The following is a 19,529-nucleotide window of genomic DNA, read 5'->3' as shown; positions in this document are numbered from 1 at the left end:
ATTAGTAGAAGACAAAAAGATTAGTAGAAGGCAAAAAGATTAGTAGTAGACAAGATTAGTAGTAGACAAAAAGATTAGTAGACAAAAAGATTAGTAGACAAAAAGATTAGTAGTAGACGAAAAGATTAGTAGACAAAAAGATTAGTAGTAGACACAAAGATTAGTAGTAGACAAAAAGATTAGTAGTAGACAAAAAGATTAGTAGACAAAAAGATTAGTAGAAGACAAAAAGATTAGCAGTAGACAAAAAGATTAGTAGTAGACACAAAGATTAGTAGTAGACACAAAGATTAGTAGTAGACACAAAGATTAGTAGTAGACACAAAGATTAGTAGTAGACAAAAAGATTAGTAGTAGACACAAAGATTAGTAGTAGACACAAAGATTAGTAGTAGACACAAAGATTAGTAGTAGACACAAAGATTAGTAGTAGACACAAATATTAGTAGTAGACACAAAGATTAGTAGTAGACACAAATATTAGTAGTAGACACAAAGATTAGTAGTAGACACAAAGATTAGTAGTAGACACAAATATTAGTAGTAGACACAAAGATTAGTAGTAGACAAAAAGATTAGTAGTAGACAAAAAGATTAGTAGACAAAAAGATTAGTAGACAAAAAGATTAGTAGTAGACAAAAAGATTAGACAAAAAGATTAGTAGTAGACAAAAAGATTAGTAGTAGACAAAAAGATTAGTATACAAAAAGATTAGACAAAAAGATTAGTAGACAAAAAGATTAGTAGTAGACAAAAAGATTAGTAGAAGACAAAAAGATTAGTAGAAAACAAAAAGATTAGTAGTAGACAAAAAGATTAGTAGTAGACAAAAAGATTAGTAGACAAAAAGATTAGTAGAAGACAAAAAGATTAGTAGACAAAAAGATTAGTAGAAGACAAAAAGATTAGTAGTAGACAAAAAGATTAGTAGACAAAAAGATTAGAAGACAAAAAGATTAGTAGTAGACAAAAAGATTAGTAGACAAAAAGATTAGTAGAAAACAAAAAGATTAGTAGTAGACAAAAAGATTAGTAGTAGACAAAAAGATTAGAAGACAAAAAGATTAGAAGACAAAAAGATTAGTAGTAGACAAAAAGATTATTAGTAGACAAAAAGATTAGTAGAAAACAAAAAGATTAGTAATAGACAAAAAGATTAGTAGTAGACAAAAAGATTAGTAGACAAAAAGATTAGAAGACAAAAAGATTAGTAGTAGACAAAAAGATTATTAGTAGACAAAAAGATTAGTAGAAAACAAAAAAAAATAGAAAACAAAAAGATTAGTAGAAGACAAAAAGATTAGTAGTAAACAAAAAGATTAGAAAACAAAAAGATTAGTAGACAAAAAGATTAGTAGTAGACAAAAAGATTAGTAGACAAAAAGATTAGTAGACAAAAAGATTAGAAAACAAAAAGATTAGTAGACAAAAAGATTAGTAGACAAAAAGATTAGTAGTAGACAAAAAGATTAGTAGACAAAAAGATTAGTAGACAAAACAGTAGCCTTATTAAAGTGAAAACTTGAGTGGTGTATGGTACGGTCCTGGAGCTGGATTGTTCACCATACACAAATAACCCGAACATAGAAGAGAGGAGTTAACAACGACGTTTCGGTCCGACTTGGACTATTTACAAAGTCACACTGTGTTCCATCCTCATAGCACAGATAAAAACCCTGACTACTGCTTATCATTTGCGAACGATACCAGAATAAGCACGGTAGTTACCTCGCCATAATACATGTATTGTAGATGAATGGTTCAGGGAACCGACACGTTGATAAATTAGACACATGTGCAACTCTTGGGTATCTTTATTGAGGAAACGTTTCGCCACACAGTGGCTTCATCAGTCCATACAAAGGAGAATCTTGAAGAACAGGAGGAGAATGAGGTAATCAGTCCCTCAACCTTGAGTCGATGTGGTCAGTCCATCAATCTTGAATAGAATACGGCATATGAGCGGAGGAGCTTATAAACCGTAGGCAGGAGAGTTGCAGCAGTCATAGGTGGTGTCACACGGTTTATAAGCTGCTTCTCTGCTCATATGCCGTATTCTACTCAAGATTAATGGACTGACCACATCGACTCAAGGCTGAGGGACTGATTACCTCATTCTCCTCCTGTTCTTCAAGATTCTCCTTTGTATGGACTGATGAAGCCACTGTGTGGCGAAACGTTTCCTCAATAAAGATACCCAAGAGTTGCACATGTGTCTAATTGATCATAATACATGTAAAACTGCAAGCAAATCTCAACAGCAGCTCATAAGACTGCCATCCCCACGAGCCCCTTTGAGGCGGGGTAGATGGCAGACCAGAGGCCTAGCTTCTCCCTACGAGCCCCGTGAGGGCGGGGAATGTGGCTAGGCCTGGGGACACTTGGTCCCAAAGATGAGGAGGTACTTGTACCTCCTCCCATGGGAGACTTAAGTCTCGAGACACTCCCCAGATAGGGAGCCAAGGCCGGGTCACCACTACTTGGAAAAGACCCGATATTCAATGGTGACAATTTCCATTTGCTCAGTTATGGAAAGTGAAAAACTAGAAAGGAACGTGTACTGTATACAAAACACAAGAGAAACACGCAGAACAATACGAACGTGTACCAGACTTGAGTACCAAGACAAATACATGAGTAGTTGTGAGTTGGAGTACACTAGCCTGGGCCAGTAAATGACTTGGACCTGCCTAGCACTGGCCAGTAGGCCTGCAGCAGTGCTGCTTCTTTCTTATGTTCTTGTGCCAGATGGTCCGACAAATTTCCACACGAGAGAAACAATGACAATGGTGGCGCTGTTCAAATTATGTGTTCTCTCGTCTTGAATACTATTTACTGTTAACAGTTCCGTTAAAGGCAGGAGACGGCAGGTGGGTGTGGAGAGGGCATGGTGCACAGTGGGCATGGTGCACAGTGGGCATGGTGCACAGTGGGCATGGTGCACAGTGGGCATGGTGCACAGTGGGCATGGTGCACAGTGGGCATGGTGCACAGTGGGCATGGTGCACGGTGGGCAAAATTTCTTGATATAAGGCACCTTTGTGTTGAGAAAGTCTACGGGATGATAACCCGGGAGTGTGCAGATGCATTTATACTACTACGTACTGTGTGACCCCTACGGATTTAAAGCTTCCCATGAATAATAATAATAATATAATAAAATAATAATAATAATAATGTAATAAATAATTATAATGCGTCTGAAATCGACACAACGAAAACGAGCCTAGGCAAAGATATTAATTATTTCGGCCACTGTTAAGTCCATGTCAATAACATAACCCTGGCAGGCTAACCGCCTGGTCAACCAGGCTGTTGGGCTATCGGGGCCAGCTGGCCCTCAAAGCCATCACAATCCAGTGGACCAGAACTCTTGAGAACTTTCCACCTGCACAACTTGCAGCTGTGTACCATACAATCATTATCGAGTATCAACATCAATACCGTTGACTATTGCATATTGGTGGCCAAGTCGATACCCCGATATCCATTGTCGATACTCTAATATCTGCTAGGACAGCAGGTCCCAGTGTGAGCCTAGCAGGCTGGACTTATACACAGGCAACACTGTACGGTGTTCACTAGCCTTATAACTGGTACATCAGCAGGTGTAAGAAACATTACAAACGTCTCTATCTGTCTGATCAAAGATCGAACCCATGTCCAGCAGTTGTGAGTCGAATGCACTACCACTGAGCCAAGAGCCACTACCTTGCATTAATAGTAAACATTACTGACAAGTTGATAATGATACTGACTTGCAACACGCTGGTACCTTTATTAAGGAAATGTTTCAATAACAATGATACCAGAATGTTGCCCATGTGTCTTATTCATCAGAAATAAAGTCCAGAATGGTGTTAACATACAACAACACAACGACTCCTATGAGAGGTTTCCAGGCCTTAGCTATGGCCAGACTTCCTTCAGTGTCTGTTAAACCCTTTAACAGTTATCTCCCTTTACTTGATCATTACCTTTTTACCCCCTGCCCTAACATTCCTTGAACACTGGCATTTTATGCTAAATGGCTTATTTATCATCAAATAAAGCGTAATTATGTCCATATTGTGACGTTCCTCCAGCCGAACCGTACACATGAAATGGAATGTAAGGGTTATGGGAGGGGAGTTCCTTGGTCCTTCATTAAGGACCCCAATGGAAATAAGTCAGTGTCTGACTTTTTTGGGTTATCCCAGGTTCTCTACACATATGCTGCTATGTATGATAATTCTATGTAACTGTATTTGTGTATACCTGAATAAACTTACTTACTTTACTTACTTACTTACTAATTATGGGGAGACTGGTATTAGCTGAACTTTGGCTACGAGAGAACCTACCAACGAGGCCGAGCCTTACTCATGGATGGACAAACAGATGAGGTGGAGGGTTACATAGGAACTAGTGGAACAATGTCCCTTCGTCAGTATTTGCATTCCCCATTACAATAATTGTGTAATAAACAACTTTAATAACCCCCCTTATTATTACCCTCCCAATAACCCTATGCAGGTGGTATATACTGGTAATTCTGTATCACCTTGTAACTCTTACCAGCCTGATTATTATAATCAGAAAGAAGCGCTAAACCACAAGGGTTATACAGCTTACCAGCCTGATAAATTGTATGCTCTCATACATGTTACAGTTTTTCCCGGAACTACAATGGTCTGATTAAGGTTATTACTACAATCAGAATTAAGCGCTGATTAAGGTTACTACAAACAGAATTAAGCGCTAAACCCACAAGGTTCAAACAGCAAGACATAAGCTATCATTCTCGTCCCCCCACGACAAGGTAATGTGGTAAGTGCTAGATGTTTTGGTACGAAGACCAATACTTGGAGAATAAGTGGCTATACCATGGCTTTGACAATTTACAACTAACCCACAATTAAGATTAGATCCTCTGAAAGATGTTTCGCTCTGTCTTCGACCGTTATCAAGTTAGGTAAGAGGACACAAGTGTCACTAATTCGACATTTTATTGTGGCAACGTTTCGCTCTCCAGGAAGTGCAAGGCACTTAACTAACACCTATATATACCCTGTGTCCATGTATTGTTTGTAACGGCTTGATAAAGTTCCTGGAGAGCGAAACGTCGCCACTATAAAATGTCGAATTAGTTGCACTTGTGTCCTCTTACCTACCATATTATCGGTAATTCTACCAACATTAATACACTTTATCAAGTTGTGGCTTGATAACGGTCCAAGAAGAAGTGAAACAGTGTGAAGTTTCCTCTGCAAATTCTGCGTTAGTGGCAAACACATAAAGAGAGGCCTGAGCTTGCTACCATCTGCAGCTCATAAGACTGCCATCCCCACGAGCCCCTTTGAGGCGGGGTAGATGGCAGACCAGAGGCCTAGCTTCTCTCTACGAGCCCCTTGAGGGCGGGGAATGTGGCTAGGCCTGGGGACACTTGGTCCCAAAGATGAGGAGGTACTGTACCTCCTCCCATGGGAGACTTCAGTCTCGAGACACTCCCCAGATAGGGAGCCAAGGCCGGGTCACCACTACTTGGAAAAGACCCGGGCCGGGAGAATACCGGCGAATAAAAAAAAAAAAAAAAGTGGTAAACACTAACAGTAATAACGAACTCCCTCACCTCTTGAAGTTGCCTCCGAATCGGTGGGGCAGTCACTGGCTTCGCTCGCAGACGGTAGGAACTGGATAACCAATTTGCTTTCTTCAGGACTCAGTTCACACACAGAGACAGTATTGTGCTGGACGGGTGAGTCCTGGCATGATAGAGGAAGCTGTGAGGCTCCTGTGTGATACGAAGTGTTCATGGAAGTCTCTGGAAGTGAAGATTGCGAGGTAGAGGGACCCATGTGTGAGACTACTGAACACTGTTGGGAAGTGGGTGTCGCTGCCATATTGGGATCATTTCTTGTGTCGCCGTGGTTATAAGGCATTTCTGCTGGTTTTGGAAGGATCATCCTCTTGCCTGGGAACTTGTGGGGGTAGATAAGGCCGCCGGGATAGTTGGTGTTGTGTTGTGGGTAGTGTTGAGGAGGTCGCATGCAAAATGGGCGGCTTGTTGGTCGCGTGTGGTCGAGGATATCCTGGAACCTCTCAGGGTGGTGGTGCTGGATGTGTTTCCTCATGTTTGTGGTGTTGGTGTAGGCTCCCACGAAGGAGCACAAGCGGCAGATATAGTGGCAGTTGTCTACCATGCCGAAGTATCGCCACACGCGGGATGTCCGTCTTGTCAAGCTCCCCCCCATGTTCACTCCTCCAACACCACCCACTGCACCAACACTACCGCCCACTGCACCAACACCACCACCACCACCCACTGCACCAACACTACCACCCATCCCAGCACCGGCGACCTGGCCCACTCCAGCACCACCCACAACCTGGCCCATCCCAGCACCCAGGGCTGGACCACCTCCCATGTTAACAGAGTCCTGGGAGAGGGAGGTGTGGGTGTTTATACTCTGGTTATCCATAACTACACGTCACTTGAACACTTATGCAGCGAGGCAGGTGTGTGTGGCCACGTGATAACCTACACAACAGTTATCAACGCTTTCACGAAACTCTACCGACCATCCTTAGTACCTTCATTTTATTAAAAGGAATAACATGTTAAATTACTTTCATTCAACAAGTTAACAGTATTAAACTATAACTTTTCATTATTTATTAATTCAACATGCACATTGATTCGTCAGTATTATCAAGAGAATAGTGACCATAACACTAGGATAGTGATCCAGTGATTGTTTTTATATATCGTGTTTAATATGCCTTCGGTAAGACACGTTGTTTGACCACCTAACAGGTCACCTGACAGACCTGTGTCAGGAGACTTGTTTCCTGAACACTAACCGAGGCTTGACCAAGTTATGTTGAGTAAAGTTTGTCAAGAAACAGGACACAAGTGTTTCCTGACGCTGGTCTTAGTTATATGATGGTAAGATTGGTCAGGAAACAGTACAAGTGTTTCCTGACGCTGGTCTTAGTTATATGATGGTAAGATTGGTCAGGAAACAGTACAAGTGTTTCCTGACACTTGTCTTAGTTATATGATGGTAAGATTGGTCAGGAAACAGTACAAGTGTTTCCTGACACTGGTCTTAGTTATATGATGGTAAGATTGGTCAGGAAACAGCACAAGTGTTTCCTGACACTGGTCTTAGTTATATGATGGTAAGATTGGTCAGGAAACAGTACAAGTGTTTCCTGACACTGGTCTTAGTTATATGATGGTAAGATTGGTCAGGAAACAGTACAAGTGTTTCCTGACACTGGTCTTAGTTATATGATGGTAAGATTGGTCAGGAAACAGTACAAGTGTTTCCTGACACTGGTCTTAGTTATATGATGGTAAGATTGGTCAGGAAACAGTACAAGTGTTTCCTGACACTGGTCTTAGTTATATGATGGTAAGATTGGTCAGGAAACAGTACAAGTGTTTCCTGACACTGGTCTTAGTTATATGATGGTAAGATTGGTCAGGAAACAGTACAAGTGTTTCCTGACACTGGTCTTAGTTATATGATGGTAAGATTGGTCAGGAAACAGTACAAGTGTTTCCTGACGCTGGTCTTAGTTATATGATGGTAAGATTGGTCAGGAAACAGCACAAGTGTTTCCTGACACTGGTCTTAGTTATATGATGGTAAGATTGGTCAGGAAACAGTACAAGTGTTTCCTGACACTGGTCTTAGTTATATGATGGTAAGATTGGTCAGGAAACAGTACAAGTGTTTCCTGACGCTGGTCTTAGTTATATGATGGTAAGATTGGTCAGGAAACAGTACAAGTGTTTCCTGACACTGGTCTTAGTTATATGATGGTAAGATTGGTCAGGAAACAGTACAAGTGTTTCCTGACACTGGTCTTAGTTATATGATGGTAAGATTGGTCAGGAAACAGTACAAGTGTTTCCTGACGCTGGTCTTAGTTATATGATGGTAAGATTGGTCAGGAAACAGTACAAGTGTTTCCTGACACTGGTCTTAGTTATATGATGGTAAGATTGGTCAGGAAACAGTACAAGTGTTTCCTGACACTGGTCTTAGTTATATGATGGTAAGATTGGTCAGGAAACAGTACAAGTGTTTCCTGACACTGGTCTTAGTTATATGATGGTAAGATTGGTCAGGAAACAGTACAAGTGTTTCCTGACGCTGGTCTTAGTTATATGATGGTAAGATTGGTCAGGAAACAGTACAAGTGTTTCCTGACACTGGTCTTAGTTATATGATGGTAAGATTGGTCAGGAAACAGTACAAGTGTTTCCTGACACTGGTCTTAGTTATATGATGGTAAGATTGGTCAGGAAACAGTACAAGTGTTTCCTGACACTGGTCTTAGTTATATGATGGTAAGATTGGTCAGGAAACAGTACAAGTGTTTCCTGACACTGGTCTTAGTTATATGATGGTAAGATTGGTCAGGAAACAGTACAAGTGTTTCCTGACGCTGGTCTTAGTTATATGATGGTAAGATTGGTCAGGAAACAGTACAAGTGTTTCCTGACGCTGGTCTTAGTTATATGATGGTAAGATTGGTCAGGAAACAGTACAAGTGTTTCCTGACACTGGTCTTAGTTATATGATGGTAAGATTGGTCAGGAAACAGTACAAGTGTTTCCTGACGCTGGTCTTAGTTATATGATGGTAAGATTGGTCAGGAAACAGTACAAGTGTTTCCTGACACTGGTCTTAGTTATATGATGGTAAGATTGGTCAGGAAACAGTACAAGTGTTTCCTGACGCTGGTCTTAGTTATATGATGGTAAGATTGGTCAGGAAACAGTACAAGTGTTTCCTGACGCTGGTCTTAGTTATATGATGGTAAGATTGGTCAGGAAACAGTACAAGTGTTTCCTGACACTGGTCTTAGTTATATGATGGTAAGATTGGTCAGGAAACAGTACAAGTGTTTCCTGACGCTGGTCTTAGTTATATGATGGTAAGATTGGTCAGGAAACAGTACAAGTGTTTCCTGACACTGGTCTTAGTTATATGATGGTAAGATTGGTCAGGAAACAGTACAAGTGTTTCCTGACACTGGTCTTAGTTATATGATGGTAAGATTGGTCAGGAAACAGTACAAGTGTTTCCTGACGCTGGTCTTAGTTATATGATGGTAAGATTGGTCAGGAAACAGTACAAGTGTTTCCTGACACTGGTCTTAGTTATATGATGGTAAGATTGGTCAGGAAACAGTACAAGTGTTTCCTGACACTGGTCTTAGTTATATGATGGTAAGATTGGTCAGGAAACAGTACAAGTGTTTCCTGACACTGGTCTTAGTTATATGATGGTAAGATTGGTCAGGAAACAGTACAAGTGTTTCCTGACACTGGTCTTAGTTATATGATGGTAAGATTGGTCAGGAAACAGTACAAGTGTTTCCTGACACTGGTCTTAGTTATATGATGGTAAGATTGGTCAGGAAACAGTACAAGTGTTTCCTGACGCTGGTCTTAGTTATATGATGGTAAGATTGGTCAGGAAACAGTACAAGTGTTTCCTGACACTGGTCTTAGTTATATGATGGTAAGATTGGTCAGGAAACAGTACAAGTGTTTCCTGACGCTGGTCTTAGTTATATGATGGTAAGATTGGTCAGGAAACAGTACAAGTGTTTCCTGACACTGGTCTTAGTTATATGATGGTAAGATTGGTCAGGAAACAGTACAAGTGTTTCCTGACGCTGGTCTTAGTTATATGATGGTAAGATTGGTCAGGAAACAGTACAAGTGTTTCCTGACACTGGTCTTAGTTATATGATGGTAAGATTGGTCAGGAAACAGTACAAGTGTTTCCTGACACTGGTCTTAGTTATATGATGGTAAGATTGGTCAGGAAACAGTACAAGTGTTTCCTGACACTGGTCTTAGTTATATGATGGTAAGATTGGTCAGGAAACAAGTGTTTCCTGACGCTGGTCTTAGTTATATGATGACCCACAGCTGGAGCTTTAAGTCATCTGACCGAGACCTTCCACTGGCTTACCACTCAGCTTTAAAAATCATGGAATTAGATTCACTTGACCACTTCAGGATACAAATGTAGAGTTTCCTCCGTCCCTGTGGATTATTCAACGCAAGGACTTGTAAGCATGATTTTTCGTTAAACCCGCATGGGCCCGTCAGTGCTGAGTGGTGGAGGCTCGATCCTCCGTCCTTTAGACCTCAGTTCGTAAGCAGTCAGGCTATTATACTTAACTAGTGGATTCTTCTAAGATTATAACAGAAGGAGACAACAGGAGACAACTAGGTTCGATATAAAAGGGACAATAGCTCCAGTTCCTTACATCAAGAGCCGTTCAAGATCCTCACACATCTGTGACCCGTCTCCAGTTTTTCTACTCTGGCAGCCGGCCAGGAGCCAAGCCTCACTGCCTGCCTGGTCAACCAGGCTGTTCCTGCTGGCTTTAAGTTCGTTGCCAAGGAGAGCTGAACAACACTGCCTGGAGCATCCTCCAAGTCTGCTCCACATAAACATCCTGCACTTCCATATCCTGGATAATACCAAGAATATCCTAGATAATTCCAAGAATATCCTAGATAATTCCAAGAATATCCTAGATAATTCCAAGAATATCCTTGATAATACCAATAATATCCTGATAATACCAAGAATATCCTGATAATACCAAGAATATCCTGATAATACCAAGAATATCCTTAAAATACCAAGAATATCCTTGATAATGCCAAGAATATTCTTGATAATACCAAGAATATCCTTGATAATACCAAGAATATCCTTGATAATACCAAGAATATCCTTGATAATTCCAAGAATATCCTTGATAATTCCAAGAATATCCTTGATAATACCAAGAATATCCTTGATAATACCAAGAATATCCTTATAATACCAAGAATATCCTTGATAATACCAAGAATATCCTTGATAATACCAAGAATATCCTTGATAATTCCAAGAATATCCTTGATAATTCCAAGAATATCCTTGATAATTCCAAGAATATCCTTGATAATACCAAGAATATCCTTGATAATACCAAGAATATCCTTGATAATACCAAGAATATCCTTGATAATACCAAGAATATCCTTGATAATTCCAAGAATATCCTTATAATACCAAGAATATCCTGATAATGCCAAGAATATCCTTATAATACCAAGAATATCCTTGATAATACCAAGAATATCCTTGATAATACCAAGAATATCCTTGATAATGCCAAGAATATCCTTATAATACCAAGAATATCCTGATAATGCCAAGAATATCCTTATAATACCAAGAATATCCTTGATAATACCAAGAATATCCTGATAATACCAAGAATATCCTGATAATACCAAGAATATCCTGATAATACCAAGAATATCCTGATAATACCAAGAATATCCTGATAATACCAAGAATATCCTTGATAATACCAAGAATATCCTTGATAATACCAAGAATATCCTTGATAATACCAAGAATATCCTGATAATACCAAGAATATCCTGATAATACCAAGAATATCCTGATAATACCAAGAATATCCTTGATAATTCCAAGAATATCCTTGATAATACCAAGAATATCCTTGATAATACCAAGAATATCCTTGATAATACCAAGAATATCCTTGATAATACCAAGAATATCCTGATAATACCAAGAATATCCTGATAATACCAATAATATCCTTGATAATTCCAAGAATATCCTGATAATACCAAGAATATCCTGATAATACCAAGAATATCCTTGATAATACCAAGAATATCCTTGATACCAAAAATATCCTTGATAATACCAAGAATATCCTTGATAATTCCAAGAATATCCTTGATAATACCAAGAATATCCTTGATAATACCAAGAATATCCTTGATAATACCAAGAATATCCTTGATAATTCCAAGAATATCCTTGATAATACCAAAAATATCCTTGATAATACCAAGAATATCCTTGATAATACCAAGAATATCCTTGATAATTCCAAGAATATCCTTGATAATTCCAAGAATATCCTTGATAATACCAAGAATATCCTTGATAATACCAAGAATATCCTTGATAGTACAAGAATATCCTTGATAATACCAAGAATATCCTTGATAATACCAAGAATATCCTTGATAATACCAAGAATATTCTTAATAATACCAAGAATATCCTTGATAATACCAAGAATATCCTTGATAATACCAAGAATATTCTTGATAATACCAAGAATATTCTTGATAATACCAAGAATATTCTTGATAATACCAAGAATATCCTTGGTAATACCAAGAATATTCTTGATAATACCAAGAATATCCTTGATAATTCCAAGAGTATCCTTGATAATACCAAGAATATCCTTGATAATACCAAGAATATCCTTGATAATACCAAGAATATCTTTGATAATTCCAAGAATATCCTGATAATACCAAGAATATTCTTGATAATACCAAGAATATCCTTGATAATACCAAGAATATTCTTGATAATACCAAGAATATTCTTGATAATACCAAGAATATCCTTGATAATACCAAGAATATCCTTTATAATACCAAGAATATCCTTGATAATACCAAGAATATCCTTGATAATACCAAGAATATCCTTGATAATACCAAGAATATCCTTGATAATACCAAGAATATCCTTGATAGTACAAGAATATCCTTGATAATACCAAGAATATCCTTGATAATATCAAGAATATTTTTGATAATACCAAGAATATCCTTGATAATACCAAGAATATCCTTGATAATACCAAGAATATCCTTGATAATACCAAGAATATCCTTGATAATACCAAGAATATCCTTGATAATACCAAGAATATCCTTGATAATACCAAGAATATCCTTGATAATACCAAGAATATTCTTGATAATACCAAGAATATCCTTGATAATAATAAGAATATCCTTGATAATACCAAGAATATCCTTGATAGTACCAAGAATATCCTTGATAATACCAAGAATATCCTTGATAATACCAAGAATATCCTTGATAATACCAAGAATATCCTTGATAATACCAAGAATATCCTTGATAATACCAAGAATATCCTTGATAATACCAAGAATATCCTTGATAATACCAAGAATATCCTTGATAATACCAAGAATATCCTTGATAGTTCAGCATTTAAGACCAATTTTGTAAATAATTACGAAGTACTTAACCTACAGGGCACACAGCACCCGGGTAATGGAAGCAAGCGGGTTTGATCCAAGGAAAGGGAGGGTATGATTGATTTTCTAAGTGTTGAAAGCAGTGTTACTCCTCTCAGTGAATAAGATGAATACACTGACTCACTAGTACTACACTTCACTAAGATTCACTATTCACTTAATGACACACATGAATACAGCACACGAGGCTACACTTGGGAACACATTCACTTGACCAAGTGTTTCACAACACCGGCGAGGTGTTGCTGCCAGCCACGGGTGTCTCAAGATGTCAGTGTCGGTGTGTTGCACGACCCTGCCACGGGTAGACTGCAACAACCATCGGACTCCTGCACGACGTGTCGTACGTCAGGAAGTGTGTGTGTGTGTGTGTGTGTGTTGCCGAGTTCGTGTGCGTGAGTGTGTGCGTACGAGGGCCGTGGTAGGGTGTGCTGGTCGGCACTACAGTAGGAGAGAGAGTGAGGCTGGTCCGCTGATACCCCCCAACTCTGATATCTGATATCGACCGATACTGAGCACGCCGCCTCCCAAGCCCCTCACCTGCCCACGGATTCGTCTTCGCCATTCCGAACACTGTACGCAGGTTAACTTGCGCCGCTTCTTACTTAATACATCCCAAAGTAATAATTCCAACAGTAATATCCCGCTGTCAACTCTAGCAGCCAAGAATTATCAGTCAAAATAACTCAGAACTGTCCAGATACAGGAACCAATACCTACAAACTTTCATCAAAATTATTAGCAGTATTTGTAGTAGTAGTATTACTAGTTGTAGTAGAATTAGTAGGTGTAGTTGTAGTAGTAGAGGTGGTGGTAGTAGTAGTAGTAGTTGTAGTAGTAATACTATTTGCAGTGGTAGTACTAGTTGTAATACTAGTAGTAGTAGTTGTAGTTGTAGAGGTGGTAGTAGTAGTAGTAGTAGTTGTAGTAGTAATACTAGTTGTACTGGTAGTACTAGTTGTAATACTAGTAGTAGTTGTAGCAGTAGTTGTAGTAATACTAGTTGTAGTGGTACTAGTTGTAGTAGTGCTAGTTGTAATACTAGTTGTAGTAGTAGTAGTAATACTAGTAGTTGTAGTAGTAGTAGAAATTTATAAAACACAAGAGGAATTGGAGGTAATCATGTTTAATCTAAGGGTGAAGGTCGCTCCAACTGCTTGAATCAAGAGCCCTAGATGAGTATCAAGGGCACCTCCCCCTTGCTGAAGGAGGTTAGAGTAGTAGTTGCATGGGAAGCCTTGGTTAGTGACGAGCAAGCTGGTGGTCAAGAGGATGCCAAGTGCACTCAACCGAAAGGGCGGTATTCGTGCAATAAGTACTAAGGTCATAAGACGTAAGGGAGATGAGAAGGGGTGGGTGTAGAGTGGATGACATCTCGTGGACTGCTAATGATGCTGGTCCGGGTTGTCTGATAATATTGATAACGGTACTGATAACTACTCTGATAACTACTCTTAACAGTAGCGTCAATATTCCTTCTCTACTCCCCTCAAGGGATGTTCCTTGATGCTAGTGAGGGGCTCTTGATATAGGGAATTGGATCTGTGCTCCAGTTCCCTGAATTGAGCCTTAATTCCTTCCATCCCCCCCCCCACACAAGCGTTGTATAATCCCTACGGGTTTAGTGTTCATGATAATACTAATACTCGCATACTTGGTAAGGCTGGTTAATTATTCGGGTTTAAAACCTATCGATTACACAAGGGTTATTAAGGATGCACGAACCTATTCACCATCAGCCAAGAACACTTCAGTACCTTTAAAACGGTTTAAATCCCCTGTGGGAAGTGGAAAGTAACACGACTTTCAACGGTGACAAGTTCCACCTGCTTAGATATGCAAAAAATGAACCCAACAGGAACACTGTATATAAATAAAGAGCAGCACTAAATATAATAAAAAAAAAAACGTGGAGGACCTGGGTATAATACTGTCAGTTCACTTTTCTTTCAGAGAACAGTACGGTACGTTGGTTTGCGTGCAGCCAGCAGCAACAGCCTGGTTGATCAGGCTCTGATCCACCAGGAGGCCTGGTCACAGACCGGGCCGCGGGGGCGTTGACCCCCGGAACTCTCTCCAGGTAAACTCCAGGTAACTCCAGGTAAACGTCACTGGCACAGCGGTCAGGAAAGTAACAGGGAGAATAATGACAACTTTGTAAATTAAACAAACAGTGCCACTGGTAATACTTTCTAAATTGCTTGTGCTCTCTCGCTTAGAGTATTGTTCAGTGTTGACAGCCCCGTTCAGGGCAAGATAGATATCATAGCTAAAACATATTCAAAGATCTTTTACGACCCGCACAGAGCAATAAAACACTGAAATTGCTGGGAATGTCTCATATGTAGAAACTGCTTAAGGGCGTAGTTATAAACTACTTGAGGGCGTAGTTATAAACTACTTGAGGGCGTAGTTATAATAAAGAGATATAAGAGACGTGCAAAATAAACCCAGATGAAAGGCAGGGGTTCCGTGGGCACAATAAGAGAACAATGTATCAACATTCGTGGTCTAAGACGTCTTAACATCTTGCCAGAAGATATCAGAAACACTGCTGGGAAAAGTGTAGAAGTCTTCAAGAAGAAATTATACAGGTCTCTCTCCCAGGTGCCAGATCAACCAGGCTGTGATGGATACGTGAACCAGCAGGCCGTCAACAGCAACAACCTGGTTGACCAGGCAAGCACCAGACAAGCCTGGTCCAGGGCCTGGTTGCGAGAGTAAGAAAACTCTGGAAACCCATCAAAAGAATACTGAGAGGAATATGTACCTCTCAGTGGGCAATATACAATAACATGATACGTATACTTAGAAAGGGTTTCGGGGCTCAACGCCCCCGCGGCCCGGTCTGAGATCAGGCCTCGTGGTGGATCAGGGTCTGATCAACCAGGCAGTTACTGCTGGCCACACGCAAACTGATGTACGTACCACAGCCCGGCTGGTCAGGTACTGACTTTAGGTGCCTGTCCAGTGCCTTCTTGAAGACAGCCAGGGGTATATTGGTAATCCCCCTTATGTATGCTGGGAGGCAATTGAACAGTCTTGGGCCCCTGACACTTATTGTGTTGTCTCCCAGTGTACTCGTGGCGCCACTGCTTTTCAATGGCAGAATGTTGCATCTTCTGCCGAGTCGTTTGCTGTCATAGGGAGTGATTTTCGTGTGCCGGTTTGGTACTAGTCCCTCCAGAATTTTCCAAGTGTATATTATCATGTATCTATCTCCCCTGTATTCCAGGGAATACAAATCAAGGGACTTCAACCGTTCCCAGTAATTTAGGTGCTTTATCGTACTTATGTGTGCCATTAAAGTTCTTAGTACACTCTCCAGGTCAGCAATTTCGCCTGCCTTGAAGGGGGGCAGTTAGTGTACAACAGTATTCCACCCTAGCAGTACTGGCATCCCTAGTTTCGAAAGTTCTCACTATCCATCCTATCATTTTTTCTAGCAGATGCGGTAGATACGTTATTGTGGTCCTTGAAGGTGAGATTCTCTGACATTATCACTCCCAGGTCTTTCACATTACTTTTTTTTGCTTTATTGTACTGTGCTGACCAATTCACACTGTTTAGATATAGAAAGAATGACCAGTTCAAACGAAGCACAGGCTACAGGCAGACCATGTCGTGGAATGAAGGTAGAGCAACAGTTACAAGATTTAGGAATCAGATGACTTTACCTTTAAGGAACACAATAAGGCAAATGTAACCTAGGCCGGGAAAATGACAGGGTGGATAATGAGAACCTTCTAGACAAGTAATACCAATGATGGTACGTTTCAAATCACTTGTGAAAAACAGGGGGCACCTTGGGCACAATAAGAGAACATTGTGTCAACACCCATGGACCAAGACTACAAACTGCTAGCAACAGATTTCAACCTCATGTGTGATGGAATGCAATCTTTTGTTCCCACAATGTAACTACCATAAAGAATAGTGTAGCAACACTGCTGGTGTTCCCACAATGTAACTATCATACAGAATAGTGTAGCAACACTGCTGGTGTTCCCACAATGTAACTATCATATAGAACAGTGTAGCAACACTGCTGGTGTTCCCACAATGTAACTATCATATAGAATAGTGTAGCAACACTGCTGGTGTTCCCACAATGTAACTATCATATAGAATAGTGTAGCAACACTGCTGGTGTTCCCACAATGTAACTATCATATAGAATAGTGTAGCAACACTGCTGGTGTTCCCACAATGTAACTATCATATAGAATAGTGTAGCAACACTGCTGGTGTTCCCACAATGTAACTATCATATAGAATAGTGTAGCAACACTGCTGGTGTTCCCACAATGTAACTATCATATAGAATAGTGTAGCAACACTGCTGGTGTTCCCACAATGTAACTATCATATAGAATAGTGTAGCAACACTGCTGGTGTTCCCACAATGTAACTATCATATAGAATAGTGTAGCAACACTGCTGGTGTTCCCACAGTGTAACTATCATATAGAATAGTGTAGCAACACTGCTGGTGTTCCCACAATGTAACTATCATATAGAATAGTGTAGCAACACTGCTGGTGTTCCCACAATGTAACTATCATATAGAATAGTGTAGCAACACTGCTGGTGTTCCCACAATGTAACTATCATATAGAATAGTGTAGCAACACTGCTGGTGTTCCCACAATGTAACTATCATATAGAATAGTGTAGCAACACACTGCTGGTGTTCCCACAATGTAACTATCATATAGAATAGTGTAGCAACACACTGCTGGTGTTCCCACAATGTAACTATCATATAGAATAGTGTAGCAACACACTGCTGGTGTTCCCACAATGTAACTATCATATAGAATAGTGTAGCAACACACTGCTGGTGTTCCCACAATGTAACTATCATATAGAATAGTGTAGCAACACTGCTGGTGTTCCCACAATGTAACTATCATATAGAATAGTGTAGCAACACTGCTGGTGTTCCCACAATGTAACTATCATATAGAATAGTGTAGCAACACTGCTGGTGTTCCCACAATGTAACTATCATATAGAATAGTGTAGCAACACTGCTGGTGTTTCCACAATGTAACTATCAGAGAGAGTAGTGTAGCAACACTGCTGGTGTTCCCACAATGTAACTATCATATAGAATAGTGTAGCAACACTGCTGGTGTTCCCACAATGTAACTATCATATAGAATAGTGTAGCAACACACTGCTGGTGTTCCCACAATGTAACTATCATATAGAATAGTGTAGCAACACACTGCTGGTGTTCCCACAATGTAACTATCATATAGAATAGTGTAGCAACACTGCTGGTGTTCCCACAATGTAACTATCATATAGAATAGTGTAGCAACACTGCTGGTGTTCCCACAATGTAACTATCATATAGAATAGTGTAGCAACACTGCTGGTGTTCCCACAATGTAACTATCATATAGAATAGTGTAGCAACACTGCTGGTGTTCCCACAATGTAACTATCATATAGAATAGTGTAGCAACACTGCTGGTGTTCCCACAATGTAACTATCATATAGAATAGTGTAGCAACACTGCTGGTGTTCCCACAATGTAACTATCAGAGAGAGTAGTGTAGCAACACTGCTGGTGTTCCCACAATGTAACTATCATATAGAATAGTGTAGCAACACACTGCTGGTGTTCCCACAATGTAACTATCATATAGAATAGTGTAGCAACACACTGCTGGTGTTCCCACAATGTAACTATCATATAGAATAGTGTAGCAACACTGCTGGTGTTTCCACAATGTAACTATCATATAGAATAGTGTAGCAACACTGCTGGTGTTCCCACAATGTAACTATCATATAGAATAGTGTAGCAACACTGCTGGTGTTCCCACAATGTAACTATCATATAGAATAGTGTAGCAACACTGCTGGTGTTCCCACAATGTAACTATCAGAGAGAGTAGTGTAGCAGCACTGCTGGTGTTCCCACAATGTAACTATCAGAGAGAGTAGTGTAGCAACACACTGCGGTTGTATTCAACTTCGTTAAATAAAGCAATCTTTGCAATCCTTGATACTACAATGCCAACTACGAAGTATTCAACATTGCTCATTAAAACTCAGATATATTCTAGGCTGTGATAGGAGGTACTCACTTGGCAGTATAGAAGCAACACACCGTTTTAAGTGTTCCTTAACTCGGTCACATCTCTTTGACACAATCATAAGGCACCTGACGCACTGTACCCTGGTCGGGGAAAGATCAGCGAAGCTTGCCCAGACTGTGTCCTTCGGTCGACCTCGTACAGTAGCACAACCACTGTTTAAGTTCGGTCGCTTTGACATACTCGGTGTGAATGTAACGTATACTTAGTCCTATAAATTTTTAAAATGCAAAACTCTGGAAAAAATCAGTGGAAAATTAAAAA

General features: G+C 39.9%; 1 protein-coding gene across 10 annotated transcripts in view; it reads right to left on the bottom strand.

The window, feature by feature from the left end:
* LOC128698345 (protein bric-a-brac 2) overlaps nt 1–19,529 on the bottom strand; it is a 330,205-nt gene that overhangs the window by 33,904 nt on the left and 276,772 nt on the right. The window contains exons 1-2 of one of the 10 annotated variants that reach the window (XM_070104468.1): nt 13,563–13,663; nt 5,613–6,574 (exon numbers count right to left, since the gene is read on the bottom strand). The exons of 7 other annotated variants lie outside the window; for them this stretch is intronic. In XM_070104468.1, coding sequence (XP_069960569.1) covers nt 5,613–6,462 — 850 coding nt within the window. In that variant the 5' untranslated portion in view covers nt 6,463–6,574; nt 13,563–13,663. Of the gene's footprint in view, nt 1–5,612; nt 6,575–13,146; nt 13,525–13,562; nt 13,664–19,529 lie in introns of those variants that run through there. 2 more of the 10 variants (XM_070104469.1, XM_070104470.1) reach the window with 2 other exon arrangements.

The sequence above is a fragment of the Cherax quadricarinatus genome, chromosome 92 (genome assembly GCF_038502225.1).
Source record: "Cherax quadricarinatus isolate ZL_2023a chromosome 92, ASM3850222v1, whole genome shotgun sequence".
In the NCBI taxonomy this organism is placed as follows: Eukaryota; Metazoa; Arthropoda; class Malacostraca; order Decapoda; family Parastacidae; genus Cherax; species Cherax quadricarinatus.
This window is presented reverse-complemented; position numbering and strand designations above follow the sequence as displayed.